Source organism: Xenopus laevis, chromosome 4S, assembly GCF_017654675.1.
Source record: "Xenopus laevis strain J_2021 chromosome 4S, Xenopus_laevis_v10.1, whole genome shotgun sequence".
Taxonomy (NCBI): Eukaryota; Metazoa; Chordata; class Amphibia; order Anura; family Pipidae; genus Xenopus; species Xenopus laevis.
Window position 1 is genome coordinate 16,128,740 of NC_054378.1, and position 25,708 is coordinate 16,154,447.

A 25,708-nucleotide genomic window follows, 5' to 3' on the forward strand; every position below is an offset into this window, starting at 1 on the left:
GGGGCTCATTTATCAACTTTTGTCAAATTTGCCCATGGGCAGTTACCTATAGCAACCAATCAGTTTTTAGCTTTTTAAAGCCAGCTGCAAGTAAAACAATGAATGCAGCAATTTGATTGGTTGACATGGGTTACTGCCCATGGGCAAATTTGGTCAGTGTTGATGAATGAGCCCCACAGACAGTTAAACAAAAGGTGATTCACCCCTTCAGAGTCGCAGCTGCACTTCTTGTTCTGACTCCTGAAAATAACATTGAAAACTGGTGAAATACCAAGTTCCCTGGCCAGGCGGCCAAAATCAAATACATTATGAGAAGCTGCTGATCCCGTGTCTGCACAAAAGAAGAGTCTGTAGTCGTGTGTAGAAGTACCGGCACTTTAATAGCACAAATGACTGTTATACATAGCTGGCACCGGAGCGTATATACAACTTGTCCTTTAATACTGCAGTGTTACATGGTGAGTCCAACCCAAGGTTTGTTAAGCAAAAGCGATTTTTTTAAAGTCACGGAAGCAGAAAAAAAATGGATGCATGTGTTAAAGATACAAGTGATTACAGTGAGATTGTGTCTCGCTCGCTCTCCCGATGGCAAAAGAGTATTTTATTCCCTCCCCCCGACGAGGATCTTGTCTTCAGTAGTATTAAATAGGTACTGGGCTCTATATGGGACTATAGGGTATTGAATCTCCATACCTCCCAACAGTTTGGAAATAGAAAGAGGAATGCGCAGTGATTTATTGACCACACCTATTTTTGTGGCCACACCCCCTAATTACCAGGTTCATTTTACAATATTTGGCAGGTTATGAAAGTTTGAACACATTTTTGTGGTTTTATGTATTACTGTTTTGCTAATGAAGGTGAATTGCCCTTTAAGCTGCAAGTCACAGTTTCCCCAAGAGACCTGCTTATCTTAAATTGTTACAATTGTTTCTTTGCTTAACTTAAATTGTTACAAATGTATTTAAGTGCACCTGCCACATATTCTGGGCTCTCTGCCAAAAGCCGGTTACATTTTAGAAACGTTGTACGTTTTCAGTTCAGGAGATCAGTCAGGACAATTCAGTAACAAACCCGGGATTGCGGGTTGAGCTGTCAAAATCAGGACTGTCCCATGAAAAACGGGACAATGGGAGATATGAATCCCTGTGGATACAAAAGAGGCTTGACAGAGGCAACAGATATAAAATATAGGGACAGATCAACCTACGAAATAAATCAGGCCTTCTGCTCCCAAATGTAGGAAAGAAATAACTGCTAATGCCTGGGTGTCTGGGCCTGAAACATAAGATTCTTGGTTTCCAGCCTTGCTGCTTCCACTGCAGATTCTGACTCCTGAACCCCCCCAATTCTAAAAAACATTTTTAGGTTAAATATCAAAGCTTAGAAAACCTCGGCCGCCCCAGCAGACGCCGGGTGTCACTCCAGCCGGGCACTTAAGGGGAAATTTACAAGCTGGGCCCTGTCTGGTTGCACTAAAGTGCAGAAATGGTTTCCCTGGAGCGACTCCAAGTGCTTGGAACATAAGGAAATCTGTGGAGCTGATGAGAACACTTAATCCAGTGGGGAGAAACATAGCTTCCCGGTTAGCGCTGCCTAATACCTGTGGATCTTCTAGAGGAGTGTGAATGGGCCCCACCTGTCACCTGAGGCTCTGATTCATGGGGGCTGCTGTCAGCAATTATATTGGTGAGAATTCCCACCCCTGCAGCTTAGGGCTCCCCTGATTCCCCAAATGCCTTTTAAGAGCTTCATGACTCCAATGAGACTCTGCTCACCTGGGCACTCAAGTAGACTGGAGTTCCAATGCAAATTCATTCACTGCCCATTATGCCAAGACTCTGCCCACGACACACTTCTGTGGCTCTGATAGTGACCCTGTGCCCAATTTTATCCAATCCCCATAAGGCAGTGCTTAGTTCTTACAACCCAACCTGCTGTTCCCTGGCTGTTACTGAACTATAGCTTGAGGGAGTGGTGGGTACAGGGAGCTGTCGTTCAAGAACAGCACCAATGTAGTTAGTGGCACCATCTTGTCTTATTGCCCATTAGTGAGCGGGACCACGTTCGGACTGGGCCAATAGGACACCAGGAAAAAACTCCCTTCGACCCAGGATGGCTCCCTCAGAAAAAGGTCCCCTTCACCAGGAACTATGGGCAACAGCGTTCCCCTCCCTGCTGAGAAGTGGAAGTACAGTAAGGGGTGTTCAGGGGAGGGTGTTGGTTTTGGAGGAGCTGGAGCTCTCGACTAGGGTGAGTGACCCCCAAGCAGCACCAGTGGGCCCCGGACACTCCAGTCCAACGCTGAACTTGTCAGAAATTTTTCAGCTATAATGGCCATACACGGGCAGATTTAAGCTGCCGATATCAGACCTTTAGACCAATTAACAGCTTATCTACCCGTGTGTGGGGCTTCTGACGGGTCTCACCAATCGATATCAGGCCAAAAATCGCCCTGATACCGATTGGGCAGGTTTTCCTGCGATCGAGGACTGCATGGGCTAGTTGACATGGTCCTACGAGCCGTCGTCGCCCATTTCCTCCAATCCTATGACCCTAGGGTCTGCCTTTGGTGGGCATATGGGGTTACGATCCGGTCGTTTTGCAATTTCGCCAATCGTGCGGATCTTATCGTGTATGGCCACCTTCTACTTTATGCCCTGCACCCAACAAAACTCACTTCCTTATATGGGTGGGATCAGACCCCCATGGGGAGGGGTCAGAACTGTTACACAATCAGAGAGGAGGAGAAGTCCAAAACTCCACCCACCTGAACTTGCACCTGGATCTCATCTTCTTGGCCCAAACCCGCCCCACAACCATCCCATTGTAGCCCCTTCCCCTGACACCCTCTTGCCTTACTATACACACTATGCCACAAATGCAGAAATAGATAAATGCGTGGGGTACACGGGGGAGTCCATCTGCATGCCCCCAACTATAGACAGCTCACCCCCCAGACATGAAATGAATTAGAAGCCAAGAAATCCAGACACAAAGTTATAAAGCAAAGAGACACCGCAATGGAGCACAGAGAGTCTGTATCATCCCAGGGACTTGGCAGCCGTTCCTTCCCCGAGGCCTGGTTCTGTTTTTGGTGCTGCAGCGGGGGGAGTCCCATAAAGTTTGATTACACTTGGCTGCGGATCTCAATGATGGCTGATAATCCAGAATTTGTGTGAATATAGTGCTGATCTCAGAGGGGTCCACTATTCCCCTGCCCAGGGGGTGCAAGGAGCAGGAGTCTGGGGGGGGGGGTTGGGTCGGCCTCCATGATTATTAGGATTGATCATCCCTGATTACGGTTGTGCTTTATTCATCAACTCCCCCTCTGGCTGCAGTTAAATATTATAGTCCTTTTGGGTCGGCCTGTGATGCATACTGGGACTGTGCCACGGTTATGGTTGCCACCTTTGACCTCGGCAAAAACCAAACAAGAGGGGGGTGGGCGTAACGTCACTTGGCGCCAGCGTCGGGCAGATCTGTCATGTTGCCCAGGACATGGCCGCGCTGTGTTCTTTGGCTTTCATCCTGAGTGCAGCAATGCTGGAGCTTTTACGGTCTGGCTCGGGGTTCAAGTCGTAGCCATTTATACCGGGGCCCATGGTCGCGCTGCTAAACAGCCCACCCATGTGCGTCTGCCCCACGTGAGCTCCGGGGCCCGGTACACTGAGGAACTCTGAGACTCCCCCTGCCGAGTGAGGGTGAGTGTGGGGCGACATGCAGGAGGAGACGGTGTCACAGGGCACCACGCAGGCCGGCACCGGAGAACCGCCGCTGTTATTCCCGATCCAGGAGGGGTTCTGAATCTGCACAACAAGGGGAGAATAATATGAATATTAAATCACAGGACATGTATAGTGCAAAACAAAACGTTTCAGACCACTGACTCGCTTTATTGGGACTAAGAGGGCCTATCTGCTTTGTCCCAGCAGGGTTGCCAGGTCGAATTTTCAAAACCAGCCAAAGTCGGCTACAAAAGCAGCCGAGAACTAGCCAAGAGGCACGTCAAAAGTAGCCCAAAAATAGCACAATATGTGCAGTGAAAAAAATAAATGAAAATATGCCTTTTCAATTTTTTTTCATGAAGCAAAATGGGACAGATTTGCCCGTCACCAGGGGTGTTACTACAGAGAGGGGCGCAGGAGGTATAGGGGCCCCATAAGTCCCTAATATTTCAATAAATATTGGTAAAACAGCTCAACCTCTAGACATTTTGGTGCTCAGCAGATTTTTGCCCCAAAATTGTCTGAAATTGAGCAAAGTCGCCGGAAAATTCCGAAGGTAGACTGGATTACAGAGCCCAAAATTGCTACCTCACAACTTCTACACAAGTCAGTCCCATTGCATGCTGGGTATTGTAATCTTACAATAAATTGTAAAGTGTTAAACAAAAACGACATTACCCAACATGCATTGGGAGATGCAGTAGCCCAAACAGTAGCCCAAATCTGTACCTTGGCTGTACTTTTAAAACCAGCCTGGGCTTTAAATTAGTAGCCCAATTTGGCTGGAAAACCGCCAAACTGGCAACCCTGTGTCCCGGTCATGTGATCCTATCTGATAGAGTCACATGACTGGGACAAAGCAGATAGGCCCATGTGTACCAGGAAGCACCCGATTCTTCTTGTTGGCCATCTCGTCGGTACATAGACCATAAGGACCAGTGTACTGACTTGCGTATATCGCCAACACTCACCATTGTAACGTTCACAGCTCTCGAGGCCTCAATTTTATACCCTTATATTATAATCAATGCTGGGCACTTGGTTATATAATGCTTGTCAGACATGCTTGATGGGCACCTAGATCAACCCATTAAGGCTGATGTTTCAGTTCAGCCTCCCCCCCCCATAGGAAAAGGTGAAGGGAGTTTGAAAGGAAAGAATGTGGGGGGGTCGGATCTCCAGATGTGGCCTGTGGAACAAAGCGTGGGGCTAACATTCCTGCCGTCTCCTCGTAGCTCTCCTGCTTGTCAAACTGCTGACCTTTTACCTTTCTCCCTTCATCCCCCCCCCCCAGCTGCTGATGAAATGCAAACTAATGGCAGGGACCTGTCACCCCAGCTCCTGTCTTGTCAGGGTTCAGGCAGGTTGGAGTGAGGGTAGGGCAGGGTATTTGGCAGTAGGGCCCCAGGATCATATAAAGGCAGGGCGGTTAGGAGGATGCTGGGAGTTGTAGTTTAGCAACAGCTAGAGGAATGTAGATCCGGCATCATAGGCATCTTACCTGGGCATAGTTCTCCGCCCGGGTCAGGAGGGGCAACTCGTAGGCAGAGGAGAAGTGGGTGCGCACCTGCTGCATCTGTCCGAACCTCTCCCTCTTCCTCCACTTGGCTCTTCGGTTTTGGAACCAAACCTTAAAAGAAAAGATGTACAGTGAGAATACAACTCTGTGTGTAGCACTGAGCAAAAACAACTCATACACTCAGTAAGTACAACTCATTGAGTAGCACTCAGCAAATACAACTCTGTATGTAGAACTCAGCAAATACAACTCATTGAGTAGCAGTCAGCAAATACAACTCTTTGTGCGGCACTCAGCAAATACAGTAGTCGTTGGGTAGCACTCAGCAACTATAACTCATTGAGTAGCAAATACAACTCACTGAGTATCACTCAGCAAATACAACTCAGTGACAAGCACCCACACAATACATCTCAATGTGTAGCACTTAGAGGATACAACTCTTTTAGTAACACTCAGAAAACAACTCAATGAGTAGCACTTAGAGAATACAACTGAATAAGCAACACTCAAAGACCATAACTCAATGAGTCCCACTCAAAGAATACAACTCTTTTAGTAGCACTCAGAGAATACAACTCAGCAAGTAACACTCAGAGAATAAAATTCAGTGGGTCATACTCAGAAAAAATACAACTCAGTGAATAGCACTCACCGAATCCCTTGAACTAAGAGAATGGGAGAGATAAGAAAGCTTAGCTAAAGAGGAGCAGCAAAGCCACAGTATTAATTACATTTCCCTATTCCTGAAGGAGCATTCAGTGCACAATTAGCTATACCCTCTTACTGTCTCAGGGAATCAATATGGCAGCTCCCAGCTATAACTATAAACAGAAATACTTGGAGAGGAAATGTTTTACAGTGAAATAGATTTGAATAAAGGGAACAGGAATCTACATTACAGGAATTGATCCCTATCCTGGGATACACCCCAGGTCAAGCTTTCATTGCACAAACAAGCATTTCAGTTGCATCAACCGTCCCATTAATCAAGGTGGACAAGCGAGGTGATTGGATGAGAGGAGCACGTTTTTGGCGAGTGCTATAGAAGTGCATGTTATGGGGGTCACCTCGCTCTGTCAGACCCACCAAGGGGGTCATTAATCAGACATAAGGGGCTGTGTCCCAGAGCAAGGGGGTCCTCTTATGTCTCTGCTTTCAATTTGGCACGGTGGATAAGGGGTGAGAGTAGCAGAGGCTGGAGGTGCCAAGGGGGGTGACAGTCCCCGCACCCTGGAGCAAGAACCATGTGCCAGGAATGTAGGGGCTTAAAGAGAACTGTAGTGTGCCTGTCTACCCCCAAATCCCCATCCCTAATAGGATCAGTGCTCTATACAGGGAAGTGTATCTTCCCATTAGGGACATCTGGGAGCAGCGCTACATCCCTTCTCATGTGTTCAGCTCATGGGGATTCACTTACCCTTTTATTTGCCCATTAAACTTCCTTTAAATCAACAACTAGGGCCAAATGTACCTGATTTATAGTGTTTTCTTTTCCTTTAAAGGGGAAGTACACCCAAAAATAATTTTTTCACAATAAAGCAAAATGTCATTTCCTTAGATAGTTTTAGGACCCTAAGGATATATGACTGAACCCTGGTGCCCAACCCCCTGTGACCCTCTAAAATGTATTCATGCCTCTATTATACGAATCACCAAAAGGCCGGGGGGGGGGTAGAATGGCAAAACAGTGGAATTAAGAGAGGATCTATGATATTCTGAATTAATATTGCTCCGCCCAGAAGCAATTTTATTTTGGGGGGTTAAGGGGAAATGTGAGAAGACACTCCCGTGTCCTGGGAAAGCGGTGCAGCATGAGAGGGTCAGATAACTCCTTCTTGTTTTCATTACATCTTTAATTTCCTGCAGACTCTGCTCTTCCTTTCTCCCTCTCCTCCCATGGATTACAAGGGGGGGGGGGTGACTTGGGGGGAGCCCAGAAATACACAGAGATGGAAAGTAAGTGCCAGATCATCTGCATGGGGCAAGGCGGGTGCAAGAGACAAGGGCACGTAAACTCACAGCTGGTCTAATAGGAAATTCTGAGTGACAGAATCTAAACAGTGATGATGGTACGGTAGTTAGGGTTGGTTTTAGGGTAGGGCAGAAAGGGCTTTAGCTGTGGATCCCCGGCATGTGCCAGCTGCAGAACAAAAACTCCCAGCTGTTGTCATAATTGTATTGAATAAATTAGTATGAGCAACTCCTGGTACTGTTCCTGCTGAATAATGCTGGCAGATTTTTACAATGTCTCTCTCTGTACAGGCTATATGTAAACATAAGGGGCTGTTCCTGCTGAATTGTGCTTAGTACTGGGGAATACCTATGCTGCCATAGTTTTATGGTATTTCTCTATACAGATTATGAGCAAATGTAGGGGCTGTTCCTGCTGAATTGTGCTTAGTACAGGGGAATACCTATGCTGCCATAGTTTTATGGTATCTCTCTGTACAGACTATGAGCAAACTTAGGGGCTGTTCCTGCTGAATTGTGCTTAGTACAGGGGAATACCTATGCTGTTATAGTTTTATGGGATCTCTCTGTACAGACTATGAGCAAACTTAGGGGCTGTTCCTGCTGAATTGTGCTTAGCACAGGGGAATACCTAGCATAGAGTTAAATACTCAAATAACTTTTTGGTAGCCGTGACATTGGCACCACATCCTAACAAAGCAATTACCATACAGGGATGTGCATTGCCACTTTTCATTGTTAAAGACTCAGACTAAGGAAATTCTGGTGTTCCGTCCATCAGAGCTGGGCCAAGGAACATTGGCACCAAGCAAAAGGGTGTCAATTGCCGCCCATCCGTAGATTCACCAGACCATTAACCATCTTTTCTATAGTTGCACTAGGCACTTGCCTCTGCTGTTCCTGCCCCTTGTTCTGTCCTTGCAAGCCTGCACGGGGAGAGCCCTAAGTCCTGCCAAAAAGGACAGTGCTGGGGCCAGGACAGGGCAATTGGTCTTTTCGAAGACTCTGATTCACTTAAGGAATATTGCCAAAGGCCACTTAATGACCTTAATTTTTTCCCATAGACAAATACAAAGTGGAAGTAAAGATGAGAAACTGAGAATATTATCAGCTGTTTTAATCTCCTATTATGGTCCGAGGGCCATTGCAGTTTTATTTGCTAATGGAGGCTTCCTGTACCCATACAAAAACACAGATCTTGGGCTATGGTAGCTCTTATAGGAAGTACCGCCCCTGCAGTGCATATAGGAACAGAGGAAGTACCGCCCCTGAAGTGCATATATAAACAGAGGAAGTATCAGTGCATATATGGATAAATTAAGTACCACCCCTGCAGTGCACATATGAATAAATGAAGTACCACCAATGCAGTGCATATATGATTGCATATATGTACAGATTACAAGAACCAGGAGCAGTGATTGAAGAGAGGTGGCTAGGGCCATAAGTCACATTGTAGCCTATTTACTAAATTGTGCCTGCTTTGCTTTGTTCAGACTACTACAAGCTAGAAACTGAAAGCAGATATCTGATTGCTAAGGGCAAAGGCAATGATACAATTGAGCCACACATGAGGCTAGCCAACATTTCACTCATCCAACTAACTGTATGTAACTATTCTGATTGTTGAGCCAAGGCAGTTCTGGGTTGGCCAGGCACCCAATAATTTGTGAAAATACTTGTAATGGAGACGTGTTCCCATGATCATAACGTTTGATTGGAAAATGACCATAGTGCGTGCTGCCTTCCCATTTCTACTCATTCAATGAAGGCCGTCTGCTATGCACAAGTTTAGCCAATTTCCAGTTTAATACTCCGATTGTTAACACTACATTGTGGTAAACTGCTTTTCACTTTGGAATTTGCTGACTGAGGTTAGGAGGAGGTTGCTTTAACAGCCTCACCAGTCATGGGTCAATGTACATTAAGGCTGTTCACCTGGTAGCATATAGGCTGAATGTTGCCAGGTGCCCATGGCCTCCATCCATACCAAGATCTCCATAAACTTTTTAGTTTGACATCAATGTCTTATTATACTCTGGACCACCAAACTAAATTAAATAATTTCCCCATGCCATGAAAAATATTGGACAGCCCTGAACGAAGATGTTGGACATCTTCTACAGAAGCAAGAAAATGTAAAAAAAAAAAAAACACCCCGCATCCAATAACAAACAGAAACACCCAAATCGAAGATCCCTAACCCCATCACTGATTCCCAATTTTGACCAGCAGACAACATAGATACAAAACTCTTTTATCTTTGTGGCCTGTCCTATTACAAAGGAAGGTTCTGCTCATTGTTGGTTGGAAAGAACTGGCTGTACCTGCACTCTGGCCTCTGTCAGGTCAGTCCTCATGGCCAGCTGCTCCCGGGCATAGACATCTGGGTAGTGCGTCTTCTGGAAGACCTTCTCTAGCTCCTCCAGTTGGTAACTGGTGAAGGTAGTCCTGTTCCTCCTTTTTTTTCCTTTGTTGCTCTCAGAGTCGGCTTTGTCCATTGGGAGATCCCCACTGCCCCTGTCTTGAGAGCCCTTCCCTGCAGTCTCCTTGCTGGTAATGTATCCACTATCCATTCCCTGGTGGTCGCTGTTTGGGGTCAAGGAGCTCTCTTTAGCTAAAACGACAAATAAGGGAAAGGTATATTAATGTTGGCAGAAGATCTCCCAGTCTGACAGAGGGCATGTCCATTATTCCCCAAGAGGAGACTGTTCCTGTACAACTTAATAATAATTGCAGTAGAGGTTCCTGTGTAGCACACATCAGTTCTAAACCCTTGGACCAGAAAATATATTTTTGGAGTGGGGTAGAAAACCAGATTACCCAGATGAAACCCATACAAACACACTAAGAACATAGACATAGTGACCTGGCTGGAATCGAACCTAGGACCCAAAAACTGTAAGGCAGTAATGTTACTTAAACACTGAAAAAAATTAAAGGGCAACATAACTTAGGTTGCTGCTGTATACAACATACCAAGAATGAATTTTGAGACACATTTCCCCTTCAAAAATACAAAAGATTCCTTCTGTATAATATATCTGTATAATACACAACAGCCATGAATATCTTGTAAATTATATCCTTATAAACGGTGAGTTCAGATGTCATCAGTTATAAACGTTGAGTTCTGATGTCATTTCTGTCACATGACTAACTAAAATGTGTGTATTATAATAAATAAAGTACCCCCAGTTGCAAAATATGAGGATATTAGAAGTTACCTTGGAGTTCCATGACCTTTGGCCTCGTGTTTTATATGGTCATGAAACTCCTCGGTAACTTATAATATCCTTATATTTTACAAGAGGGGGTACTTTATTCACTATATAATATATAGTTACGGCCTCTTTAAACACTCAGCTCTCCCGTCTTGTCAAAACCCTCTTTTCCCCTCACCCTCCATCCTCAGCTGCTGCATTTGCAGGGGGGCCAGAGTTCACCAAAATCAAATGCTCCCACAGCTCAAGGATTTAGATCTAGAGGCTTGGAGAACTCAACTTTAAGTGACCTCAGAAAGTCATTTTATCTTCTTGCGCCTACAGCAGCACATTAGAGTATCAGCTCCTCTGGTGGCTCTGATTCATTGCAGCCACAAATGGCACACACCAAAGGGAAACCTATGATCCTGGAGAGATGCAAAAGGATTTGTGTAATCCCCCCCCCCCCCCCAGTGCTGCTGGGGCCCCACTCTTCATGGCTATTTTTCTTATCTTTCAGAGTTTACGATTTCCTTTGCAAAAAGGTGAAGCCTTGCAGGAGATATAATAAAGCTTGGGGTTTCATCTGATATATCAATTCCTGAAAGCAAGAAGATTGTTAATAATAATGAAGCAATAGAATTCTTAATGAATCAGATGCAATTTGCATGTAGGACTGGCCAGATATGGGATGACTTTGACGTAGTTGGCCAGCTTAAATATATTGCAATATATGGACAAACAATCCCTGTGTTGTTTAAAGGGTAAGGCATTTTTCAGTAGCAGTATGCACAAAATGTCTCTGTCTTAAATATATTGATAATGGGTTGAGTGCAGGAGACCTCTTGTATTTGTCTATGAAGATTGTTAACTAATTGGGCACTGACCTGCTGTTTAAGGGAATAGGGGAGTTACAACTTTTTGAACTTTTTCAGGTAGTTACTTTTTCAGGTAGTTACTGAAACTTCCTGAAAAAGCCCCCTATAGACTTAAATTGAAATTGCCTGATGAGGCTGATTACCATTCAAGTCTATAGGGGGATGTTATGAGTATGGATCCATATTTTTGGAACACTAAAGACCCCATACTGCCATGCATCTACCTCTCCTATGCAAAGACCAGAGTAAGTTGTGGCAGGATCAATATGAGCAAAAGTTATGTCCTCCTAGGGCACCATCTAAGGGCAATTGGACACTTTGTGTTACCGTGTAGCCTGAAAATTGGCCCCATTGCACCAATAGATGCACCACTACTTAAATAGTCTGAAAAAGCATCCATGTGTGGCCAGACACTGCTTTTCAGATTACCAACAAACATGGAGTTTAGAGTGGGGAAAGAGTTTTGATTACAGTGCTGAAAGGTGCAGGGGCTAAACCTGCGCCCATAGCAGCACCCCATAGGCTATTGTTATGCAGCCTAAAAAAGCATCCATGTGTGTTTCCAGGAACTGCTTTTCAGATTACCAAAAAAAATGTGAAGCCTTTGAGTAGAGAAAAAGGATACATAGTGCAGAAGAAGTGCAGGTGCTAAACCTGCACCCGTTGTGGTTCCCCATAGATTTTTATGTAATTAAATTTGCACCCCTGTTAGTGTTGGTACCTCTATAGTATTTGCTTTATAGCAGCAAATAATAAGACAGAAGAGACCAAAGGGAAAGAGATTTAATGATAAAGGGGCTATACTTATGCCTGTAGCAGTGCCCTAAGACTTTAAAGGATAACTAAACCTTTACAACAAGTGAATGTAAAATTGATGAGGGTGCTAAGAAATTTTGCAATGTATATTCATTATTTAGTTTGTTTTTATTCCAAGATATTAAGGGATACATGTACTGTTAATATGAACACATTTTGTTACAACAGCGCCACCTGCTGTCAGTTTCCGACCAGTCTGACCACCAAGTAGTCAAGGAAGTTGTCAGGAGAGAGAAAGAGGCTGCTCTGATGTTCTTCTGCTTAGGAAAGATTTGAGAAAGGTTTTTATTTTTTTTCGAAGTCGAAGAACATCAGAGCAGTTTCTTTCTTTCTCTTGACAACTTCCTTGACTACTTGGTGGTCAAACTGGTCGGAAACTGACCAGCAGGTTATATTTGTTGAGTGCTACTCAATGAGTTGTATTTGCTGAGTAACAAAATGTGTTCATATTAACAGTACATGTATCCCTTAATATCTTGGATTAAAAACAAAATAAATATTAAATAAAGAATGTACATTGCAAAATTTCTTAGAATAGCACCATTGTCAATTTTCCAATTACTTATTTTAAAGGTTTACTTATCCATTAATGTAAGTGTGTGTGTGTTCAGGCAGTGCTTTTCACGCTACAAATATTGGACCTCTAAGAAGAGGCTGTAAGGCATATCCAGATACTGGGAGCCATAATTTACACTTGGTACCTCTACAGCATTTGCTCTCCAGCTGTCAAAAAATCAGAGAAGAGAGGAGAGGAGGCCAAAGGGAAAGAACTTTAATGACAGTGCTGAAGAGATGCAGGGGCCAAACCTTAGTGATAACCTGTGCAGCAGGCTATAACTCTGCCCTTTCAGGACTTCTGTACTGATAGGGAGACTTTGAATTTAGCCCAGAGACAGACAGGCGGCTGTACAAAACAAATGGCTCCCCTCCCAGGAGTCCAAGACCATAAAGAAAATCCCAGTTAAAGAAAAAAACTGCTGTGTTATGTAGATAAAGGGAACGTGGTGACAGATCTGCATCACGGAGGGTCAGGGATAAAGAGTAGAGGGGGGCCCCAGGACCCATAATTGAAAAAGGGTAGATTGAGTAAAGAGAACACTCATTTTAAATGAAATAAGTAAAATACCAGCATTGTGGTACACACTGTTGTTGAGGTTGAACAAACACATCCATCAAGTTCACCCCTTCACTCTACTCGGAATCACTGTCCCTAAGCTCTAGGGGAGGCACGAATACTGTCGCTTTAAGAATCCTGTAAATATGGTAATGCTATTAGGGTGCCTTCCAGGGTCTGCATGTCCCCCCCATCACGTGGTTCTGTAATCAGTGCTAAATATCATAGGAAACCAAATAGCGCATATCCACATACAACTCAGGGCCAAGCTATTTACACCATCCCTGCAGGATTCTGATCATTTACATGGTACATTCCTGTGCCACAGAAACCATGTACATGTTTATAAGGGGCAAACCAAGAATTTGCTTGGGGGGGTCCCATTTTCCAAATTCTTGTAGAAAAACTCTCTGTATAAAGTGACTTTAGGGCTCATTTACTATTGAACCAACAAGGGCAATGTTGGTGTAGCTAAAAATCTTTTACTCAAATACAGGGGAATTTCTACGCATTACAACATCCATTACTAAAAAAAGGGGGCAGAGTCGTTATGACGGGTGTGAAATATAGCCTACAACTCCCAGAATCCTCCATCCTCCAGTGCTGGGCGATAGAATTCTTTTTGCCACTGCCGTATTACATTGTGAAAGCAGATTTTTCACTTCAGATATCGGAATTGGGTTACTGTACTCCTGTAACAAATCATTTTGTCAGCGAACCATTTATTCAACATAAGTATGGCTATTATCTGCTATTCACTGTATCCTTGTACTTTATAAGGAACAGATTATCAAACTGAAGAGGAGAAATAAAGTGTTTTGGTCTGAAAATTATTATACTGAGTATGGGACAGGGTTCTATACTCATTGTTCCCTTTGTGCTTCAACATTAGATCATAATAACCACATAGATAATATATATACCCAGGGCACAATGTAACAAGGAAGGACCCAATGGGGAGCTAAGAAAAAAGGTAGCGCCAAATTGCAAACTGTGTCCCAGCATAGAATTCAGTAAGTTATAGCAAACTCCTAACAGGGTTACAGATATATAGGAACATTGGGGTAACAGTCACCCTGCTATAGTTCCAGGGGTACCCAGGGTACAAATAAACACTCACCCCAAATCTCCCCCTAACTGGCCTTCAGGCTGGGCCCCCTTAACTCATAACAAGGTTAAAGGTATATAGAAACATTGGGGTAACAGTCATATAGTTGCTATAGTTCCAGGGGTACCCAGGGTACAAATAAGCACTCACCCCAAATCTCCCCCTAACTGGCCTTCAGGCTGGGCCCCCTTAACTCATAACAAGGTTAAAGGTATATAGAAACATTGGGGTAACAGTCACCCTGCTATAGTTCCAGGGGTACCCAGGGTACAAATAAGCACTCACCCCAAATCTCCCCCTAACTGGCCTTAAGGCTGGGCCCCCTTAACTCATAACAAGGTTAAAGGTATATAGAAACATTGGGGTAACAGTCACCCTGCTATAGTTCCAGGGGTACCCAGGGTACAAATAAGCACTCAACCCAAATCTCCCCCTAACTGGCCTTCAGGCTGGGCCCCCTTAACTCATAACATGGTTACAGGTATATAGAAACATTGGGGTAACAGTCACCCTGCTATAGTTCCAGGGGTACCCAGGGTACAAATAAGCACTCACCCCAAATCTCCCCCTAACTGGCCTTCAGGCTGGGCCCCCTTAACTCATAACAAGGTTAAAGGTATATAGAAACATTGGGGTAACAGTCACCCTGCTATAGTTCCAGGGGTACCCAGGGTACAAATAAGCACTCACCCCAAATCTCCCCCTAACTGGCCTTCAGGCTAGGCCCCCTTAACTCATAACATGGTTACAGATATTTAGAAACTTTGGGGTAACAGTCACCCTGCTATAGTTCCAGGGGTACAAAGAGCACAAATAAGCACAAACCCCAAATCTCCCCCTAACTGGCATTCAGGCTGGGCTTCCAGAAATGTCTAGGAGACTAAGATTCAGGTCCATCTTCTAGCTGTCTATCCCTTGGCTCTTGGTGATCCCTCTTTCTGGTTTTGGTGGCACTTCACATGCTCATTGTGCTCTAGACTGCTGTACGTGATTAATGGACATGCTCAGTGTTGTTTAGTCTTCATTTTACAGTGTTTCGGGTATGAGGCCTCCCTGATAGAGGGCTCCTGTATCTCTCCTGTTCAGCAGCCCAATACATAAAATACAATACTTCTACTGGTGGCAAGTGGGGACAGGAGGGTCTGAACTGCAGGGAGTGGATAAGGTGGACTCCAGAAATGGGACTGGATTGTCGGAATTGTAATTGGATTAAGCAGGGAGATTCGCAGCTTTGTAACACTGTGTTTATTATTAGAGCCATTTCCGTGGGTGAGGAGGTGATGATGTGGCTACTGTGTGTGTGTGTAATGTATGGTTTGTGCAAAAAAAGCCGACTCTGGAGTGGATTGCAAGTGACAGAAAAAATCCATTTTATCTGCAGGAAAAATCATGTTTTTGTTGGCACAGCAGAGGGGTTTGGGGGGCTCAAGTGCAGAGAGGCATGAAAATGATGGAAAATTGCAACAATAGTTGTGAGTCCCTCCACAAACAGTCAAGATTATTTAAAATAATGCAAAAATATTTATTAGGACATAGAACAGCCTAACGTGTTTTGTGTCAGTTACGGCACTTACTCATAGGCTCAATAATCTTGACTGTTTGTGGAGGGACTCACAATTGGAGTCAGGAAGGAATTTTTCCCCCTCTAAGGCAAATTGGAGAGGCTTCAGATGGGTTTTTTGCCTTCCTCTGGATCAACTGGCAGATAGGTAGTTAATAAAAAAAAAAAAAAAGGTTGAACTCGATGGACATGTGTCTTTTTTCAACCTTACTTACTATGTTACTATGTTACTATGTTACAACTATTGTTGCAATTTCGTGGATATGCACCTGTGGACTGGGGTGAACTTTGAATATATCCCTCCCCCCGCCCACATAAACAAATTTTTGCTTGCATGCATAACTTATTGCAAACTTTTTGATTGTGGTAGTGCACATACTGCCTCCTGGGACCTGTTCTTTCTGGGGGTTTTTTATGAAAATGGTGGGCTCATATCAGGGGGAATCCCTATTCTAGCAATTTAGGCTTCTACAGAGGCAGCACATTTATACTGCACACAATTCTCAGTATCAAAGTGGAACTGTCCTGCAATAGTACTGAACCACCGTCACCCTCTCCCAACTGAAAGTGTCAGCCAGGGACCATTGGCAGTTGGCAGCAGGTGGTGCAGAAGACAGAGAAGCTGCAGCCTTCAACACGATTCCCTCCATCAGTCGTCGTTCCCATAGCTGTTAAGCTGGCACAAGCCTGGGTGCCCTAAGGCTTTCCCAAGAAGGCACTGAAACTAGCCAAGATTAGTCTATAATTAAAGGCACATTGCCTGTGTTTATTTGTACCTGAAAACAATTAGTCATTAAGTAAAAGAATAAATAGAATCAATGCACACCTTAGCACTAAGGCTTCTGGCATGTTGCCGGTGGAGAATTACCAGGAACCTCCCCCTCCCCCGTGCCTCCTGTCAATCATTTGGATTGCCAGTGCCAGCCAAGTCCCCACCAACATATATCATGTGCATAGGTTCACTATATACTTTGGCAGCCTATGATCACAGTGGGCATGGTGCAACCATGAGGAGAGAACTAGACGGATCCAGGGAGTGTCCAGGCATAACTAGACGTGTTCAGGGTAGAACCGGGGGATGTTCTAGTTTTAGCGTCATTCGATAATACAAATGTTTGGGGGTGCACATATAAAGGGCGCTGCAGCTGTTCTATTCTTTGAGAAGGACATTCTTTGATACCACAGAGCTACATTCTGCGTTTTGGGGATGTTCCGTACTCAATAACTTAGAACCCTACAGATATACGATTGCAGTGATAGCCATCATTCCCACCCCATGATGGTCCTAGAACCATCCCTTCCACCTAAAATCGCAATTTGTGAAGTTCTTACCCAGTACTAAGAATCTGAGTGTTACATTTGCTGTCTCATCATCATCATCATGAATGACCTGAAAATCCCTCGGCTTAGATGAAAGAGCTGGGATTCCCCATTTCCACTGATTACCAGCATATGATTCTTCATTAGCTCAAACCTACAATTAATTCCTTCGTTAGAGATTTAGAGTCCGAGCTGGGCCGCGCCGGGCCCAATGCTGATGTGGACTGGTGGCTAAAGAAGGCCAAAACCTCAGGAATCTTTGCCACTTGTTTGTTTTCATGTGTAATCAGAATCCCCCCAGCCCGGCTGGATCTGCTTATCCCCTTATTGATACAACATGTGAGCCACACAACTGGATTCTGGCTCTGATACCCTCTCCCTTGCCCCCTCTCCCTCTGCAGCCAGAAGAGCTTTATATATCTCCTTGTTTTGAAGTTTTTGGAGAGAGTTGAGGCTGACAGATACCGAGGGCTGCAAACCACATGTTAAAAGGTTCCGATTTCTGCCTTGCACCCCCCGGCCTCCCCTCCCTTTTGTTCCTTTAGGGATCCAGATGTGACAGGGAAGGTTTTTCTTTTAAAGTCAATCACACATGGGAAGCAAATGGAGGGGAAATTGAGAGTCCCTGGCACCAGGGCTGAACTTTCAGATATCCAATAACTGAGGACAAGGGAGAACAGGCATTTCTGACTGTAAGAAAGAGAAGCTGATTTCCTTTGGCCTCCTTAAGGGACTGATATCCACCTTTTCATTGCTGGCGGCCTGTAACGCAATGCCAAGCGTGTGCCTGCGCTGAACACAAAGGAGCTGATCTGTCGAAAAGTCCCCTCTGGTGTGGGGGTAATGAAGGACCTTTATAGATTCTACTGGCGGAATTATATTGTATGATTTATGGGTTAAAAAAAGACAAATAAGCATTATGTTTAGATTGTAATCTCTTGTGACCAGGGCCTGTTCATCCTGTTTTATTCTGATACCCTAAATCAGGGGTGCCCAAAAGGTAGATCTGGATCTACCAGTCGACCTTTAGCTGGTGATCAGTAGATCTCAAGACACTGTCAACAAACAGCTTGTCTAGATCACCCTTCTGCTTTTCACCCTTCATTTTTCATTCATATGTTATGGTTACATAAGAAATAGTTGTTTGTTTACATTTTCTCACACATCAATATTTAAATAATATTTTCCATGGAACAGAATTCTAACAATGCTTTTATGGATGTAGATCATAATGGGACAACATCACTAAAAGTAGAACTCGCATCAGTAAAGTATAGGCTCTCCTGCTATAAACTTGCTGGTGCCATATAAATAAATGATGATGACCGGGGGTGCTGGCATCAACTTTAAGGTTCCCCAGAAGCCTGGAAGAACTTAAACCAACCGAACACGGTGCGATATAAACGACCAGTTGATTCAGTTACTTCGTTTTGAATTGCCATTGGTTTTAATGAACCTCAAGTGAGTATAGGCTTTATTTATAAACAGGGTTTATATCCCCTTTAAGTTCAGAAGGCATTTATTTACATGTCTAAACACTCCGCAGAGACGCTGAGGAGATGTCCATAAAGGAATGACTGCAGGAATATCATGCATCTCAGCGGTGCAATAAATCACTGAGGGCTGCTTTGTGATGCTATTACAGAGTGCTGTATGGGCAGACAGAACATTTATATTGCCTTGTCTTTGAAGCACGATTAATTGCTTTGCCCCCCATCCCTCCCAATGCTCAGTATTTGTTACTCAGCTTGTTAAAAGCAAATATTTTCGTTTCCTCTACGCTCTCTTGAAAAGGAAAATAAAAAAAGCACTATATTGGCACTTGGGGGGCTATTTACCTTGAAGAGTAAAGTATAAAGGAATTGCTTGTTTGCACTCATACGGAACATTCCCTCGCTGGAAATCTGAATATATATGAAAGCAAGCGCTGCCTTATTGCTTGTCCCTATTAAAGAGATTGTTCAACTTTAAATGAATCTTTAGTATGATGTAGAATGTACATCTGCATTTGGTTTTAATTTTTTATTATGTGTGGCTAAACTAGCAACCATGCACTGCAGGGGCATTACTATAGAGCAGTGATCCCCAACCAGTAGCTCATGAGCAACATGTTGCTCTCCAACGCCTTGGATGTTGCTCCCAGTGGCCTCAAAGCAGAGGCCTATTTTTGAATTCCAGGCTTGGAGGAAGTTTTAATTGCATAAAACTAAGTACAGTGCAATGTTGAGCCTCCTGTAGGCTGCCAGTCCACATAGGGGCTCCCAAATAGCCAATCACAGCCTCTATTTGGCACACGAGGGACTTTTTCAGGCTTGTGTTGCTCCCCAACTCTTTTACATTTGAATGTGGCTCATGGGTAAAAAAGGTTGGGGATCCCTGCTATAGAAGAAGTAAGCTCATTGGTCGCAAAGGGGGTGGGATGGGGAAAAGGGGGGCCCTGACCACATGGTCTACTTCCTCTACAGCCTTCAAATTACCTGCCCTGGCTCTCTTTTTCTTTATTTGACGCATTTCTGCCTGGAGAGGCCTGAAGAAAAAGATGAATAATAAAAAGTAGCAATAACTATACATTTGTAGCCTTACAGTGCGTTTGTTTTAGATGGGGTCAGTGACCCCAATGTGAAAGCTGGAAAGGGTCAGAAGAAGGCGATAATCAAAAAAAACTATAAAAAATAAATAATGAAGGCCAATTGAAAAGGTGTTTAGAATTAGCCACTCTAAAAATGATTCAAAGTTAACATAAAGGTGAACCAACCGCTTTAAAGAGAAAGAAAGGCATATTTAATCAGGGGGTGGGGTGGGCAAAAGTTAGGCACCCCCAAGTCATTTTATATATACTTACTTCACACCCGAGACGATGCTCCTATCAGTAGAAAACTGCAACGGTCCAGGGGTTCTTCCAGCAAGCACCACGGAGCAATTGGGTTCCTTCTTCTTCTTTCTTCAAATTTCCCGGGGCAGACACATGCGCAAGTAGAACAAAATAGCCGACTTCTTTGAAGAAAGAAGAAGCTGGAAGCCAATCGCTCTGCGCTCTGTAGTCCTGCAGCCGGTCTACAAAATCGAGTACCCTGCGGAATGAAGGTAGGATTTTCAGGTGCGGGAATACATGCGGGTCGGGTTGCGGGTCTCATCATAATTTCTTATCTAATGTTATATTGTCTACATTTTAGTCCTTTTAAAATTTCCCAAAACGTCTTGCTGTCCCCGCCCACTTTTGATGACGTCACTTCAGGCTTGCGGCAACATCACTTCCTTTTTGATGGTGGTCAGCGGGTTGTGGGTTGGGTTGCGGATAAGGCAGTTGCGGGTCCGGGTCAGGTAGCGGATCAAAGTGGGTAAATATGCGGATTGCCGTTCAGGTTGCGGGCTGCGGGTTAGAAATTGGTTCCCTGCAGGACTCCACTCTGTGGTGCTCGCTGGAAGAACCCCGGGCTGGTGCAGTTTTCTGCTGCCTAATTTTTGGCACCCCAAGTAAAGAGTGCCTTTCCTTCTCCTTTAAAGGATAACTAAACCTTTAAAATAAGTTAATGTAAAATTGATGAGCGTGCTATTTTAAGCACTTTTGTAATTTACATTCCTTATTTATTTTGTTTTTATGCCAAGAAATGCCAAGATATTAAAGGATTCATGTACTGTTAATGCATTTTGTTACAACAGTGCCACCTGCTGATCAGTTTCCAACCAGTCTGACCACCAAGTAGTCAAGGAAGTTGTCAGGAGAGAGGAAGAGGCTGCTCTGATGTTCTTTTGCTTAGGAATACAATTAGAAATGTTTTTCAAATCTTTCCTAAGCAGAAGAACATCAGAGCAGCCTCTTTCTTTCTCCTGACAACTTCTTTGACTACTTGGTGGTCAGACTGGTGGGAAACTGACCAGCAGGTGGCGCTGTTGTAACAAAATTCATTCATATTAACAGTACATGAATCCTTTAATATCTTAGAATAAAAACAAATTAAATAATGGATGTAAATTACAAAAGTGCTTAGAATAGCCCCATAATTCGTTTTACATTCATTCATTTTAAAGGTTTAATTATCCTTTAAGGTTAACATAAGGGTTGAGCATTCTGGGAGTGGTAGTTTTTAAAGTAAATTAGACTGAAAAAAAATTTAAATTTCCCTTTCACAACCCCCGGTCCGCCCAGTTATGCTTTGGGCCCACCCAATTTCAACATTAATGGCCGCCCCCTTTACAGGCCAGCTTCCCCTAATCCACCCCAAATCCTCCTGTGTTTATGCTAACATTGGTATTTTTTTAAAAATAAAAACTATTATTTAAGAGTTAAACAGCCAGGCTTCATAAAGGAAGCAAATCAATCTCCAAGGAAACAAGGCAAAGACTGTAATCACCTTGTCACGGGTGAGTGATGTCATCAGTCTGTGCCCAGTAAGAGTACAATGAAGTGCCTCACAGTTTCCCTACAGCCACAGTGTATAAAATGTACATGCAGCAGGCAAATGAAAAAACAACAGACGTTGTATATTTGTATTGATTTAAGGGCCCTTTGGGGTTATATATATACAGTTAGTGATGACAGGCTTTTCCACAGAGCCAACGAATCATCAGATATTGATTTCACACAAACACACATTTCTTCCCACAGAATAATAACCGTCCTTCTGGCCAAGACTCTTCAGCCCTCAAGAGGGGGGGTCTGGATTTTAGGCAGGGATCAACAGGATCCAAGGATTCTATTGTGATCCTTAAAATCATCTTCAAGTGCAGGAAGAATGAAAACGACACCGTTTGTGGAGCGTGAATATGCATTAGCGGTTGGATTCAGCCAAATCTTTTGTAAGGAATTCTGTATTCAAATAAATCAAAAAATGATGGATTTGGTGCAACCCTGGTTTTATGTAGTGCAAAGAAAGCTCCTTACAGGGGCCCCTTGCTGCTCCATCTTAAGCAGGGCCAGAACTAGGGGTATGAGGCAGAGTAGGCATGTGCCTGATTTAAAAATCGCAATTCCGTCCTGTTAAGTTACCAGGAGCAGCTTTTTGCCTCCCCAGGTAATGGCCTCATGGCAGCAATGCCCCTGAGTTTAGCTGGTAAATTAGAGGTCAAGGCCAGGGGCCCAAATTACATATTTACCGGCAATGTACCTGGAAGAGTCTAGTATCTTCCACCACCCACACCGCCTGCTGCGCCTGCCCCCCTTAATGTAGCATGCAAGCACATCCTTTGATCCAATACGGGGATCAGGACACGTGACCGCATATCATGCCACTCCTTAAAGGAGAACTAAAGCTTTAGCAGTAAAGATCTGTGTTTTCAAAGATGCCCCAGTAGCTCCCCATCTTCTTTTCTGCTGTTTCACTGCACATGCTCTGTGCTGCTGTCACTTAGGGACCCACTCACATTATAAACAACACATAGAATAGAAATGTCACAATATAAGGCTGATTAGTAATTAATACAGATAATTACTACATGGCAGCACAGAAACCAGTGCAATTAGCATCAGAATTTAATAATCAGCCATGTAGCATCAGCTTATATTACAGACCAACCTCATTTTCTGCTGGATAATAAGTGATGACCCCTAAGCTTAGCTTCTCAACAGCTGCTCAGAGCCCACTGAGCATGTGAGTGTCACAGACACTTTCCAAGATGGTGACCCCCTGTGACAAGTTTGAAGTCCTGGATCATTGCTGCTATTGAGAAGCTGAAACTTTAGGCTGGTGCAATAAGTTCAGTATATAAAACATGGCAACTTTAGCCACATTAATTTTTAGGGTTTAGTTCTCCTTTAATTTGTGCCGCCCTAGGCCTGGCCCACAATACCCTGTGGTATTATCTGTGCCTGTTTATGGAATTGAAAACTCAGAGGCTAAGGTGCTGACTCCTTTAGGGCTCTCACACACGGGCGTTTTTATGCGTTTGACAAGCGTTTAAACAAGGGTTTGCGCATACCTACCAACATTTTGGGAAAAAAAAAAGTTACCGCGCACAGTGCGTTGAATTTTTGACCACGCCCATTTTTGTGGCCACACCCCATAATTACCATGTTCATTTTACAAAATTTGGCAGGTTATGAAAGTTTGAACATATTTCTGTGGTTCTTTTCAGTTATTACAGTTTTGCTAATGAAGGTGAATTGCCCTTTAGGGTCAAGGCACACAGGCAGATTTGGTGAGATTAGTCGCCCGGCTACAAATCTCCTCTTCTTGGGGGCGACCAATCTCCCCGAACTGCCTCCCCTGCCTTCCCGCCGGCTAAAATGTAAATCGCCGGCGGGATGGCACTCGGAGCGATTCATTTCGCCTGAAGTTTCCTCGTGAGGCAATAACGAACTTGCTCCGAGTGCCATCCCGCCGGCGATTTACATTGTAGCCGGTGGGAAGGCAGGGGAGGCAGTTCGGGGAGATTAGTCGCGACTAATCTCCCCGAATCTACCTGTGTGCCCTGACCCTAAGGGTTAGTTCACACGAGGAGATTCGGATCGATTTTGTTGCCTGGCAACTAATCGCCTCTTCTTCTGGGCGACAATCTCCCAGAACAGCCTTCGCGTGTCTTCCCATCCGCTATAATGAAGAAGAGGCGATAAGTTGCCAGGCGACAAAATCTCCCTGAATCTTCTCGTGTGAACTAACCCAAAAGCTGTGGGTCTAACTTCTCCCAAGAGACCTGTTATCTTATATTGTTACAATTACTTATTTGCTTCAAATAATTGTTACCAAAAAAAATTACTCTCTGCCAAGAGCCAATTAATTTAGCAACATTGTTTCTTTTTCTGCCTGTTCAGTGCAGAGAAAATCTGGACTTTCCAGTCGAAACGAGGGACTGTGGGTTGAACTGTCAAAAGAGGGTCTGTCCCTCTAAAAACGGGACAGTTGGCGAGGTATGTTTGAGCATGGAAAAACTCATTAGTTAATTAATTCCATTATATTCTGAGTTGTGTTTTGTTCGGTTGACCATTGAGTGTGTTTGATTAGACTCAGCATGCTGCATTTTCTTGTGCTTGACGCATGTTCCGCTATCAATAGAACAGTGGGTTGCGTTTAGAATGGAATAAATGCGCTTAGCTGTTTCAAAAAATGTGTTTACATGCAATATGTGCTCAGTGTGGGTTTGAAAAATGAATAAGCAAACACCCGTGTGCAAGAGCCCTTAAACAATTAAACCGACCAAGATCTTAGATGGCAAGGAAATTGCAAACTGCTGAAAATCTGACCAGATCAAACCCAACTTCTGTACACATTGCAAGACGAAAGATCTCTTATTCTGATGAGATCCAATTCATGTGGAAAAGACAATAATAAGAAAAGAGAATGACCAACAACAATCACAGGCATGAACGTGCTACTGGGAACCCTAGAGGTCCAAACACAAGACAGGACTTTCACTATCCATGTGGACGTGGTTGGTAAGAGGTGAACTCAGCTTGAGATGGTGAATCCAGGTCCCAGCAGTATGAAAATATACAGTATATTTGTTGATAGGGAAATTGCTCATTTACCCCCTTATTTAGCATTTTATACAACAGCTTTAATACTGATGTGTGATGTGATGAATGGACTGATGGGTTCCTTACAGCCTTACAGAGACACACAAGTTCTTGGATAAATATATAGATATATAAGAGAATCATTTAGAAGAAAATATTGAGAATCTCAGATTTACTCAAAATCCATGTTAGAGGAAAACGTCTCCCCCCCCCCCAGGGTGTGTGAATAGAAAGCCTTCAAGATATGGAGAGAAATGTGTATATCGGGTTTCATGTATTTGAGAGTGGTATGTCGCCCAGCAGGAATCTCACAGATTTATGCTACAACCATAATATGTAACTGTAAAAGCAGGGGGGAAACATGAAGGAATGATTTACAAAATATCAAAACATTTGCAGCATATTTCACTAAAATGACCAAAAGCCATGAATAACCATGAATAAGCAGCGGTCCTGTACTGCTTTATGGCAGCTGAGATTCTAGCTATCTGTATAACAGATCATTCTGTCCCAGTGGCTGCACAGATCCATTCTGATCCCCATTGGAAGCAGCAGTCCTGTCCTGCTTTATGGCTGAGATTCTAGCTATCTGTATAACAGAACATTCTGTCCCAGTGGCTGCACAGATCCTATCTGATCCCCATTGGAAGCAGCATTTCTGCCCTGCTTTATGGCTGAGATTCTAACTATCTGTATAACAGAGCATTCTGTCCCAGTGTCTTTGCAGATCCTATCTGATCCCCCTTGTAAGCAGCAGTCCTGCCCTGCTTTATGGCTGAGATTCTAGTTATCTGTATAACAGAATATTCTGTCAAGGTTACACCAATCCAATCTAATCCCCGTTGCAAGAAATGATATGAAAACAAATGAAAAAGAAAAATGTTTTGGGATTATTCATCCTTTTTATTGCATTTCATTAATAACTCAACTATGCACTCAGGATGCATATCTTTTGCTGATGCATGCATATTCCAGAAACATATTTATATCAATAACAACGCTATATAACAAGTAGGCATAGAGTAGATAAGTCAGTG

The 25,708-nt window shown here is 43.8% G+C and overlaps 1 protein-coding gene across 1 annotated transcript in view; it reads right to left on the minus strand.

Annotated features, from left to right (window-relative positions):
* Positions 1 to 361: 361 nt before the first annotated feature.
* Positions 362 to 25,708, minus strand: part of LOC108715264 (homeobox protein aristaless-like 4) — a 45,679-nt gene continuing 20,332 nt past the window's right edge. The window contains exons 2-4 of the mRNA XM_018260275.2: positions 9,549 to 9,838; positions 5,230 to 5,358; positions 362 to 3,809 (exon numbers count right to left, since the gene is read on the minus strand). Of these exons, the coding sequence (XP_018115764.1) occupies positions 3,486 to 3,809; positions 5,230 to 5,358; positions 9,549 to 9,838 (743 nt within the window). The 3' untranslated portion in view covers positions 362 to 3,485. The remainder of the gene's footprint in view (positions 3,810 to 5,229; positions 5,359 to 9,548; positions 9,839 to 25,708) is intronic.